The sequence below is a fragment of the Melopsittacus undulatus genome, chromosome Z (assembly GCF_012275295.1).
Source record: "Melopsittacus undulatus isolate bMelUnd1 chromosome Z, bMelUnd1.mat.Z, whole genome shotgun sequence".
Classification (NCBI taxonomy): domain Eukaryota; kingdom Metazoa; phylum Chordata; class Aves; order Psittaciformes; family Psittaculidae; genus Melopsittacus; species Melopsittacus undulatus.
This window is the reverse complement of record NC_047557.1, coordinates 54,559,410-54,572,420: the sequence shown is the minus strand read 5'-3', so window position 1 is coordinate 54,572,420 and position 13,011 is coordinate 54,559,410. Positions and strand designations below refer to the sequence as shown.

General features: G+C 42.9%; 1 protein-coding gene across 1 annotated transcript in view; it reads right to left on the bottom strand.

Annotated features, from left to right (window-relative positions):
• Positions 1-12,178, bottom strand: part of GRIN3A (glutamate ionotropic receptor NMDA type subunit 3A) — a 71,575-nt gene extending 59,397 nt beyond the window's left edge. Inside the window, exon 1 of the mRNA XM_005155051.3 lies at positions 11,468-12,178. Coding sequence (XP_005155108.2) covers positions 11,468-12,178 — 711 coding nt within the window. The remainder of the gene's footprint in view (positions 1-11,467) is intronic.
• Positions 12,179-13,011: the final 833 nt, after the last annotated feature.

Here is a 13,011-nt window from a genome sequence, read left to right as displayed (position 1 = left end):
TATAACTGAATGAAAAAAAAAACAGGTTTTAATTAACAGCTGTGTAAGTACTCTGCACTATGTAAATAATTCATGTATAAAAGATGATCATAAGGGTGACTGAATAATCATAATTTTGGCTTCCCTCTTTTGACTGCTGATGCAAGATTCCTAATCAGAGGCCACAATAGTATTGTTAACTATACCAGTCTATCCAGCCTATTTCTATACTGATACATGATGATATGAGCTTTAAAAGAGGTGGCTAATGTGTGTTTTTTTTTTTCTACCCCAAAATCTCTGAGGAACAAACACTGATGTTGTGGTTCATCATTTCACCCCTCATTAGCTCTGTAGTACATGCCAGTGAAAGTTTGGCATGAGCTGCCCCTCTGTGTCACTGGAAGGTAGCTGCCAACAGCAGCAGATCAGCTGTGTGTCACACCAGGCAGTGCATTCGGTTTTGCGTAACTGGCAACAAAGTGGGGATATAGGGATCATACAGCACCACACCATCTCCTTTTGTGGTCTTGGAGCAAGGAAATAGCACTAAATGTTACTGGTGTATGTAGTGTCTTGCTGGATGACTGGGAGAGATGGCAGAAAAGCAGAGCCTTCCTTCAAAGTTTTATTTAATTTTGTACTCTGAAAATAAGAATTAGCTCCTGGAAACTCCTTTTTGGGAAGTGCAACACAGTGTAATGATGTCTGAAGTTTTCATGTCTCAAAGCTTAAACCGAAAACAGTTAATACTTTATACTTCAACTATTCACCCTTATTTGCCTCAAGGCAATTTAAACAAGAAGAAACCCAGACACATAACTTTTTCACCTTTTCACAACTGCCCTTCCAATGTAGAAATAAAAACTCCATGATATTAGTGTACTAAGAAAATGTAAATCACAGTACCAGTACAGTCTTGAAAGAGGGTAGCTATCAGCTCCAGGTAAAGGTTTGATCTATTTTTCCCACATTCTAATGCTTACATTGAATACAGTAAATTCATAGAAAAAACTGTGCTCCTACAAGGAGCTGTTATATATGAGTAAGCCTTATACTCTGAGAATGTGATAAATAATTACGCTTTCATCTAAAATAGCACCGGAAAATTATCAAACTGTGAACTCATAATAATGACTTTTCATCTGATTTGCAAAAAAAAAGAAAATAAAATCTTTTTAAGCTGATTTGACTGAGTACGCTATTAAGATGAGTGTAATGTAACTGCTTTATCAGTAGCATCAGTGAGAGAGCCTGGTGCATAATACAGATGCTCTTTCAGGCTATTATTTGCTATGTCTAATAGTTCTTTCCTTGCAACAAATGCAAAACTTCATTTTTGAAAATCTCAGTTTATGCTTGAAGATCTATCTCATCTTTTAGCTCTGTCTTAAGTTAGAAAGTCTTGTAAAACGCCTTACGAGCAGCTAGGGCAATCGTTTCCTTCACAGTGTTAAAAAAGCTGGAGGTGGAATAGCATCCCTTTAGGGAAATACTAAAAGTTTAAAATATGCCCGTGCAGCATATTCATAGATTTTTATAACACATTTCAAATACTTTCCACATTGTAAAACAGGCCTTGGAAACTATCATCACAGATGAAAGCTGGGAAAGAGAAAGTAATAAAAATACAAGAAAAGATAAAAATGCTGCCTGCTTCTGAATTCCGTAACATTTGATTTCTTCTGTATAATAATAACAATCAAATGATCACGGTAATTTCCTCAGCTACTGTGCTTTAGTGGCAGCTGTGTTCACCTTCACTCTTCTCCCTACCATTCTCCACCTCCCCATCTGCTGCCTGAAGCCATGCAGATTCAGGTGACTGAAACATTTCAGATAAAAGTTAATTAGCCAGCACAGTGCACACCAGGTCTTTTCAAAAAGGCGTGAAGTGGAAACCTTCCAGTCAGATCCTGACAGCTCTGCCAGCTCACCACTCCTGCAAGGGAGACGCCATGCAGCAGGGCGCATCCAAGAGGTTCAGCACCATCTCTCAACTTGCTGATAATGAACTGAATACCTTGCAGAGATAGGTATGGCTGCTAGCAAAGCAGCAGTACATACATGCCCTCTGCTTACACCAACAAGGCATATAGATGCTACAGGGATGCAAGATGCTTGTGAATAGCTGTACTGTATTATGTTGTTAGGAAATGACAGAGTAAGCTCAGGACTGAGTGGTGAACATCAAGCCTGAATAGTTATGTTTTGCAATCCTGTTTATAGTTAGTCCCAAGGCTAGCTTCACAGAAACATTTGGCTGCAGTGCCCTGCAAAGGCCTCCTGTGACAATTACTGTGGTTTATTGCAGTTGTGGTATGACATGCTATCAAGTGTCTGCTGAGTTCTTCATGTAGTTGCTCATAATTACCAAGAGTAATGTTAGCAGTTTGATGTGACAGCTGTGAAGCACTTGGGGCCAGATTGTAAACTTCTTACTCACACTCACAAGGAGTTCCTTGCACAAATGGCTTTGCTCAACTGTGACTCCCTTAATAAATGAATCATCTACCATTGCTGCCTACTCAAGCTTAGATCCTTCTCCCAGTTTTTCTGCAACTTCCACCATCTGCACATCCTCTCCCCATGGTCTTAAGAACAAATTCAGCTTCCCATGTCAGATTGACAGGGAATTTGGGAAAATGTAGAGACCTTCAGGGCCAGACCACAAGTAAAGAACAGTTGCTGATGTCCAAAGCTGCAATCCTAAAGCCACTGTCTCTGAATTTATTCCTATTTATTAGGAAATCCCTTTGAGTACCTCCTGGTATGTTGCTGCATGCAGCCAAGTGAACTTGGTCTGTCTCCTGGCACTCTGAAATGTTGAACAGATGTCTGACCCCAGGTGATTGAGCATCAGGTGGGACCAAGCCCTGAGATACCCAGGTGTGTCTCTTTTCCTATAATTCTCAGCACCAAGGAGGAAAAAAAGGCTTCCACTAATTACACCTACCCACACCAAGGCCTCACACCCTTTACAAGAAGCTGCAATAAAGTGCTATCTATCTTTGATCTATTCTCTGTTCCACTCCTACATGCTGGCTTAGCAGTTTCCTGGGAGGTCTGCACTATTTTTTGGGGAAGGACTACTCACTGGAAGTAACTGTCCTTAGCCAGGGATCAAGACAGTCCTGTTAATTCAACCCTGACTTGGGTGAGCTGTTTCACTCTGTGCTTGGTAATCCCAGATCTTTGTACAGTGCTTTCACGCAAAATTCAGTTCCCTTGTTTTTATGCTTCTGAAATCACCAAAAGGAGATACAAAGAAGGGCACCTTTTCCTTCTCCTTCTCTTCTCAATTCAGTTTATGTTCTCCTTCTCTTTCCCTGTGCCACTGATATTTATGTTTCTAGTTTTCTTACTTCCTTTTCTTGTTTTCTCACCTCTCTTTTCTATTTCTCCTTTCAGCTATTCAGAATAAACTGCAATTATTCAGAATAAACTCTGCTATTGCTATTGCAGTGAGATTCGGTATACTCACTCAATCAGGCTGAAAAGCTGATCCTTCCCCTGCTTAAAAGCCCTTCAGTAATATCTACAGGACCATGAATTTACAGCTTGATTTTTCTTTGAAAGAAACTGTGCTTTTTTCCAATTTTCTGCTAATTAGACTAAATACATAAATTCTAGCCATACTATGACTGGATTTCTTTCACATCAAAACGTTACATGGAAATCCACAGAGGAAAAGAATCAAACACATGAGACAAATGTGTTACTTGATAGCTTAAAATTGTAACTAAATTCAACACAACCTAAACTTCTGTGAGTTTTCAGTATTTCATGAGCATATAGTAAACAAATCATTAAATGCATCCCAGATGAGAATATTTCTAAGTAGTCTTTGAATTTAATTGCAAGCATTGAACTGAACAGCATATAGCATGATAAGATCCTTGTCTGTTTTCTAATTTCCATAACTCTGCTTTCATTTTAGTGGAAAGATTGGGTGCTTTCTCTGGCTTTGGTGGAAAAATTCTTGGGGGAAGTTATACGGAGCACCCCAGTTCACATTTCTAGAGTGTTTTCTTTGTTAATAATCTGCTCGGTACCATAACTTTTGTATCCGTATAATACCTGTGAGCAGATTGTCTTTAAATATGTTTTTCTTTTGGCCAAATTTTAATTTTTACTTAGTGAAAAAAATATTTTTGGTGTTTCCTCTGATAATGCGTGTCATTCAGTAAAAACCAACAATTCAACCCTGTCATAGTTTAATCATTCATTATCAACATCAGCTTGTGCAGTGTATTACGAAAGACCTCTTCTAGGCTACACAGTCAGTAAGACTTTGTTTTGTGAACACTCAGAATAGCAAAAAAAAACCAACAAAAAAACCAACAAAACATCATGTATGGTATTAAATTCTGTGTTAACTCAGCTTTTTCTGCATCAGAGAAGCAGCACAGGATAAGTAATGAAAAAATCTTGCTACTAGCCAGCTCAGATATTTTCTCCATAATCTAGTATGATGAGTACAGCAAGGAAGGAGGCTAATACACAAATCCATATCAAACTACAAAGCAGGTATCTTTGCTTTTGAGTTTTAGTGTCAATTCAATATAGATACTTGTTTTCCATTTACATAGTAAATGTCTACTAGTATAGTTTTTAACTATAACAATCACCTTTTCTCTACTCTCTTCCTAAATCTTAACTCTTCACCACCTTTTTCAAAGGGAATTGATGTAGTTGAAAATACCACAACTCATAAAGTTTACCAAGTGATTTGATAAAACTTGACAGAACTGGATGTACTGAAAGAACAAAGTGATCATTCACATAATTTTATCTAAGGATTCACAGAGTCACATACCTCAAATAATTATAGACTCAGTGCACATTCTAAACATAGGTAATAATCCCTTGTTGATTTTGAGATAGTTTGCTCGCTGTTGACTTGAAGTCACCCAAATGAATATTTCAAATAATGCTGCACCATCCACTTTCATAGGCTGCAGTATTCATATACCCCTAAGTATGAAACAAGCAGACATTCAAACTGTGACATGTTCAACATTTCCTTAAATAATAATTGCGAGGAAAAGAAAAATGTACACAAAATTATGGATGATGAATAACGTTGTGAACGGTAGCTGTGCAAACCAAGCCTTACAACTTACATTACGAATTACAAATACTATAAAATAAGAACACCTTTATGATCTCCAAGTTAAGTGATGAAGAAACTTAAAGGAGATTAAGTAAGAGCCCTGCTGTAAAATTTCACTGAGACTTGGGTGGCAAGGAATACTAAACAACTTTTTAGTAATTCATACAACTTCAAAGTCTTGAACTAATATGCCTAAAAACACTTTCACCTCCAAAATGTGCTCCTCCATAAGCAACAAAACAGCTGGGAAAAGAATATATTCTAACACCTCAAAATGCTGTATACATGTACCATACAGCATGCTAAAACATTCTAAGCTGCAAGTTCCCCTAATTTTAAAAGCCCAGTCAGGACAGTGAATTCAATGAGTTTCTGAGGGGCTTTCTTCCAAAGGAGATGGGTTGGACAGAGAACTGAAAGGTGATCTTTAGAAAATTTCACCCCATCAGAGTTCTGGTTCCTTCTGTTTCAACAGGATGTTAAAATTAAGGATCCAGGGGACAGAACTGAAAGTCAAAATACCCTTTCTCCATTCTGAAAAAGGGTCTTTTGAAGTCATCATGAATTTAATCCTTCTTAAAACTGTAACAGGGATAAATAAACATTAATTTTTCTTTTTAAACTTTTCATTGTCCCATGCTTATGAGCATGCAAAACTTGATAGTGGAACTATCCTTAAAAAAATTAGAGGACAAGGATGACTTCTTGTGTTATCAAGCATGCAACACACAGAGAAAACAGTCCTTGAGCATTAAACAAGGTGAAAAAAAACCCACAAAACATAGAAGGTGCCAATGCAACTCCCAAATGTTATGCCAGTATCACTTTCACAAAACTTAAGAGCTTTCTGACCATAGACAAGAATATAAACAAGGACTCCTTTTCTTTCAACACAGATAATTTATCAACTTAAAGGTAACAGATTGGCTTCAGCTGACAACACAAGTCAACCATGAAAACAGGTACTTTCACAGCTGACAATGTCAAACACAGCACAAGAGCACAAGTAAAAACATTCTCAAAATAACAACCTGAGGACAACATATGATACTGGGAAAAGCATGCGAGAGGCAGGAAATTGGATCAGTTAGTAAATACTACCTAGTTGCTTTTTAAGACAGGAGACCTCTCACATGATGCTAGGACCACAGCACTGCCAGCAAAATGTAGCTATGCCCCTGAAATCTGTGTTTAAAAGAATTAATGACTGTACAGGACACCTGGCTACAAAGAAAAATGTTACACAAAGCTTTTTTACATTAGCCAGCAATGCAAAAGAATTCTCACTTCAAAGATCAGTGGCCTAAACTGTCCAAGTTTCAAAAGCTCACTATGAGCAAAACTGAACAGAGACCTTTAGCTGAAAGAGAAGCACCTGAACATCTGTTTGCATGTCCTTTCAATTTCTATCCTTTTTTTTCCCTCAAGGCACCTTCCATAAACCCTCTTGAAGTGCACAAAAAAAAGGTACATGCCATATGTATCATTTATGCAGTGTGAGGTGAGAAGGGTTGGTGATCACAGGGAAAGACTGAATAGATATTCCTCATCTACACAGTAACTACTAGTACAAACTTCAACATTTGGACTATGTCAGGCTAGCAATGATGGTTTGAATTACCAGAGCATACAGCTAAGCGTATGTTTCACAATCTCTTCCAGAAAATGAGATTTTAAAACCTTTTTTTTTCTCAGATGATCAAAACAATTTTTACGCAAAAATGCAATTCTGGCTTGAAGAAGGAGAAAAAACATCTTTGGGCATTTAGCTGGACAGAAGCTTTTCTACATCTCCACTCCCTTGCTGTAATTTCTGCCTGCCCTCACTGGTTCAGGTGTCTGGCAGGTCAATATGACTCCTCGGGAAACCATACACATAGTGATATTCCTGGCTATTTTCTGAAGGGAAAGATATATAATTTCCCACCCAGGCTGGTTTGAGATATATCTATATCATCTATATCTAAATATATATGTATCTATATATATCTAGATGTCTATACACACACACTATAAAGCTGTTTTAAAGAGAAAGCATAATCTCCTTAAAGCAAACCAAAAATTAAACATTAATCATTGGTTTCTTTTCACAGCATCTCTTCTGAGGCTGAGCTTGCTACTTCACCAGTGAATTCACTGTTTAACCTAAAACTCTGACTTATTCTTTTGACCTTCTCTTAAGTCTTGGAAGTAATAAGCAGTGCTGCAATTTCAGCTCCTCAGGAAACCAGATAAGCACAGACTAGCTATGCAGGCACTGATTATTCACATTTACTTTATTCTGTTTCATTGCTTTGAAAAGATTCCTTTTCATGTCAAAAGACATCAAAAGTACTGATTTATCTGAAACCCACTGAAAATACTCCTTAAATTCTGAAGTTCAGAGAATGCTCCTGCAAACATGATCTCCCCTGTGTTTCTGATAGCATCATATATAAAATGGATATTATGGGCTATCCTTCTCAGACTCTTGGCTCTGAACTGTGGTACTAGAAGTGATATCACTGTATTTATGGCTCATGTTGAACGGATCCTTTCCCTGTACAAACCCTGGGAAAATTATTAATAGTGTTGGTAGTTTTGGAATGAAAGAACAAACCTATGTAATGTGACAAGCCCTGCCTTAATGGCATCAGTGCTCTTGAGTTGCTGTTTCCAAAATTATGAGCTGTCAAAGCTTCAGTGCAATTTGCATTTGTGTTAGTAGTGAAGAAATCCCGCTGTTTTTTGCTTGCTGAATGTTAGTGTTAAATTGTTACTTTTGTTTACCAAGAGCATGAAGATTTACAAGACTGACAGTAAACTCAAAAAACTAACCAGCTTTTTTTAGGTCATACCAGCATCTGGATTTATTGTCAGTATATGTTAGTCATTAAATCCCATATACATACGAAAATGAAAGATGTTGTGTTTTACCCTGTGTAGCATCCAAGCCACATGTGCTTTTTGCCACTCACAATAACGAGCCTCCCTCAAAAGCTGTTGCTTGTAACAGAACAAATGCGGTACCACACTTTGTGATGGCTGTTTTCTTGTGATTGTTAATTGTCATGGAGGAATACTATAGTCTTTTTCTTTTTTTTTTTTTAATTTTATTCAGGAGAGTATAATTTCATGAGAAACAGACTTTCAAAGGCACTCAAATACACTAGGTATCTACATAACTATTGTTGCCCAGCTGTGCCAACGTGGATTTCCTCTCACTCTTACATATTTGAATTATATCATCAAATGTCACAGAAGCAACAGCCAGCATTATTGAAACGTATTTCAATTCTGGATCCTTATCTTTTCATTTTAAGTATTGGTTTTTTGCAACATTAGGGAAGATTTCTCAAAAATCAACATGCTTATAATAAAGTTCTGTATGAAGAAATGATGGAAACATGCAAAAGCAGTATAAACTGTATGTGTATGTTTTTGTCCTCACATAATGTGAAAATGTCTCTGGAAAACTGCATGCTGGGCCTTATCAGCAAAATCTGTCTCACCTATGACACTTCCTCTAAAACTGCCAGTCTGTAGCTCCAGGGCCATTAAACCAGGAAGGTAGGAAGTCCATGGTGTGTTTATTTTATGCCAGTGCTTGCGTGAAACTGTAGGTGACAAAATCCTTTCCTACAGCAGGCACTAACACACCAAAGGGTGCTGAGATCAATATCTTTGGGATTCCTAAGGTCCAAGATGCTGTTGGAAATCCTGTAACTCTGGAAAGTATGTGAGGTAAGAATGATGAAGTTAAGAGTGATGCCTCCAGAGTTAGGCTTAAAATGGTATTTATTGAGTGAAAGTATGAAACAGAGTGTTCAGAAAGATGTCAGGCTCTCCAAGCCGTCTTGAGAGACTAATACACTTGTATTACCTGCTGGACTTTAAGTAAGACTGAAGTTTTTTTTTTAAATCCATAGAGCCTTTGAAGAGTGATTTTTTTTAGCTCAACTGAAAAAAAAAAAATGGACTCTCTTCAGCCAGCATTGGTTTCACTGTCACTAGAGACAATGACAATTAAATGTTTGCTTAAAAAGCAAAGTCCTGATTTGAACGGATTGATCCAATTGTCTCCCCACTGAGAGCAATCTGAAAGTTAAGCAGAAGCTTTGAAGTTTCTGCAAAGGAGTAATGGCGCTAAACTGTGCTATATGTGTTTAACACATCTTGGGTCATCAACATAGACCCATCTCTAAGATGAAAGAGAAACTATTTCTGTTTTTAACAGGCATCAAAATACAATGCTGGGCTTAAGATCTGGTCTTCAGGGAACTTTTCCTACTGCCTCCATTGCAACTGCAAGTGTAGCTGGAAAACTGGTGGATGTAACTGCGAAAACTTGGGTGCTACTTACTGGCACTCAATTTGCATCGAAAGTGGCATTCAGTGGCACTGATCACCCTTGAGTATCTGCACAAATCTGGAGAAACCTGAGTTACATGAATTTTGCTGTGGTAGAGAAAACTGTCAGAGTTCAGACCAGCATATAGCAGTCACACACCTTCAGTTACAGACTAAGAGCTTCCTAGCACAGATTTTCTTTTCCAAACTTTTCTAACAGTCTTAACACAAAAAATACAGAAGTCCAATGGTGATCCTGGCAGGATTTTACATTTACTTTTGCAAAGTAAAATCATTGGTAATCTTTATGTTCTGATTACATTTTGAGAGTAAAGTTGAGCTACTTCATTTTATACAAAACAGCTACTTCTCCTGGCTGTTTACACGGCAGGTTCTGCCATTTCATTCATGATTTCCCTTGGATGGGTCACACAGACTAGGGCATTTTCTTCCAGTTCTTTGGCCTGAAGATGATTACTGGCATCAAACACACATTTGCAAAATACTGAACTATCACCTTTTCCAGAGTGTGTAACACTAAGTTGTTGTCCCGGTGTCAGCTGCAACTGTTATTTTTCTCCCTCTTAGTAGCTGGTGCAATGCTGTGCTTTGGCTTTAGTTTGAGAACAGTGCTGATAACACACCGATATTTTAGCTGTTGCTAAGTAATGCTTACACTGATCAAGGACTTTTCAGTCTCTCATACTCTGCTAGTGAGGAGAGGGCAGGAAGCCAGGAGGAAGCAGAGACAGGACATCTGACCCAAACTAGCCAAAGGGGTATTCCATACCACAGCATGTCATGCCAGTACATATACTGGGGGGAGTCACCCAGAAGGCCCAGATTGCTGCTTGGGCTGTGCTTGGTATCAGTCAGCAGGTGGTGAGCAACTGTATTATTCATCACTTGTGTTCATTGCTGTTTTTTTCTTATCCCTTTTAGTTTTACATTTTCTCCCCATTATTTTCCTTGTGATTATTATTATTAGCAGTAGTAGTTTTGTCTTATACTTTAGTTATTGGGCTGTTCTCATCTCAACCCATAGGGTTTACATACTTTCAATTCTCTCACCTGGAGGTAGGTGAGCGAACGGCTGCATGGTGCTGAGCTACTGGCTAGGTCTACACCATGACAATTGCCATCTCTGTGTAATAGAAAGTTTAGCTCCTGTTGGATACAACTAATATTTGTGCCTAAGACAGTCATCAGTTTTTACTATTGTAGCTACACTAACACACACAGATACTGTCAGAATTTAGTTTCTACTATTTTAGTTAGGCAATTAAATTTAGCAAAAATCTGATCTAACAACAATGCGTGAACTACAAGTAAAGAAAATCCTAATGCTTTAGAGAGCTTAAAGCAGTCAAGTTACAGTGAACAACTTCCCCAAGAAGTGTCACCTGGTGAACAACCTACACTGCCCACACACCATGAGAGCGCAGAATTTAGGTCAGTAACAAATTCAGTAAACACCCTGAATGTTAGGTTTAGCCTTTTATTTTTCTTTTTTTTTCTTTTCCAATTTTTTGCTAACAACGTTATTTTTGTCTGAAAAGCATGTCATCCTCTAAAAGCTAAGCTCAGGATCACCAGAAGAGCAGCTTCTCACCAGTGTGCATCTTGGACACCGCTTCTCAAGTCTACAACTTAACGCGGTGTATGACTTCAGGCTCATTACTTAGCTTTTGCCACCGAGCTATTCCTTTCCAAAGAGAGGACGATTCTCCCCTCTAGCTCAGGGCTCAGAGGAAGGGCCAACACGGAGACGATACAGGAAGAGACAAAGGCGAGAAAAGTGATTCTGACGGCCCCAGATTCAGAGGGCTTCTTCCCGGGCAGGGGTCGGGCAAGGGTCCCTCCTCATCCCAGCCGCTACACAGCTCCCACGTTCTCCACGTCCCGCCCAGACACCAGCCGGATCCAGAACCCTAACCCGCAGAGAACCGGGTGCGGGTGCCGCCTCCACATCGAGCACTGGGCTGCCTACCCCTGCTCGGGGGGAGCCCTGCCCGCCTCCCCGCGTACCCCCCGGCGCCTTACCGGACTCCGTCGGTGGAACTCGCTCAGCACGATGCTGACTACGGGGATGCGCAGAGCCGCCGAGATGAAGTCCAGCTCCAGCATCTCCCCGCGGCTTTGCGGGAAGGCGAGGATGGCGGAGACCCCCTGCACCACCACTGTGTGGCAGAGGCTCTGCAGGAAGGAGAGGGGGTCATTGCTCCAGGAGGCACTGGGGGAAGAGAAGGGGAAGAGGGGCAGGTCGCCCAGCCCCGCCTCGATCGCCATCACCACCTCCAGGGACAGGTTGTAGGGCAGCAGCCCGGCCACTCTGTTGAGGTTCGCCACAGCCAGCAGCAGCGCGTCCCGCGGCGAAGGGGGCAGCCGCCGCTCCCCGCCGCCTCCCGGCCACCTGCCCCGGGGCCCCGTGGCGATCACCCCTTCGGGGCTGCCACTCGACCGCCTCCAGCCCGCCGCCTCCACGGGCCAAGCGGAGGAGCGGGGCTGCAGGTGGGTGGCCCCCACCCTAACGGTGTGCCCGATGCGCCGCAGGATCTGGCAGGGCTGCGGGTGGGACGCGGAGCCGGGCACCGCCGTCAGCACCAGAGCACAGGGCGGCAGCAGCAGCAAGCACGCCCGGCCCAGGAGCCCGCGGACCCCAGGCCGCCACATGGCCAGGAGCCGCCCGCCGCCTCCCCCGGCCCCAGCCCCTCCACCCGCCTCAGCCACCCCGCGGGCGGGAGGCAGCGGCATCAGCCGCGGCGGGCGGCCCCCGCGCAGAGCCAGCCCTGCCGCCGCCCATGGGGCCGCCGCCGCGCCCCCGCCCCGGGGCTGTTGGGGGGTCGGCCCCCGGCCCGCCCACCACGGACCCGCGGGGCTGGAGCCGCCCGGCCCCGGGGCGGCACCCCGCACCGTCCCCCGCTGCGCACCCCGCAGCCGCTGGCACGGCGTCCTTGCTGCGTTCCTCCGGCTGGGTGCCCGCGTTGTCCGGCTGCCCTGGGGGGAGCGAGGCTCTCCCCTAAGAGACTGCCCTGCCCGGCTCCCCGTCGCGACCCGGGTTCCTTTGCAAGGCTGCCCGATCCGGCTCCCCTTTCCGACACCACCGTACGCTCCCCTGCCCAGCTCCCCTCCGCACCGCACTCCCTTCCCCGTCTCCTTTAAAAGGCTGCAGTTCACAGCCCCTTGCCCGGCTCCTCTGCAAGGCTCCCTTTTCCAGTTCCCTTTTTCTCCCCGGCTGGCTCCCTTCCGCAGCCCTCGGTGCACTCCACTGCCCAGCTCCGGAGGCGAGAAAACTTGCGGGCGCTGGGCTGCGCTGCGCTCCCGCCGCGAGGGACGGCGAGCGGCAGCCCCGCGCCGGCTCCTCCCCGGGCAGCCGGGACTTGTAGTCGCCGCCGCACCCCCGGGCCTCCCAGGGGAAAAACGAGGCTTTCTGGAGATAGCCTGTTCCCTCCACTCTGCCTGCTTACTCCCCGGGGAAGCGTCCCAGGACAGCTCCGACGGAACCCTCTGCCCGGGCGCTGCCGCGGGGCTCTACTACCCTCACGGCACCGGAAAATTAAATGGTTTTCCGGCGCCGAGAACCGTCC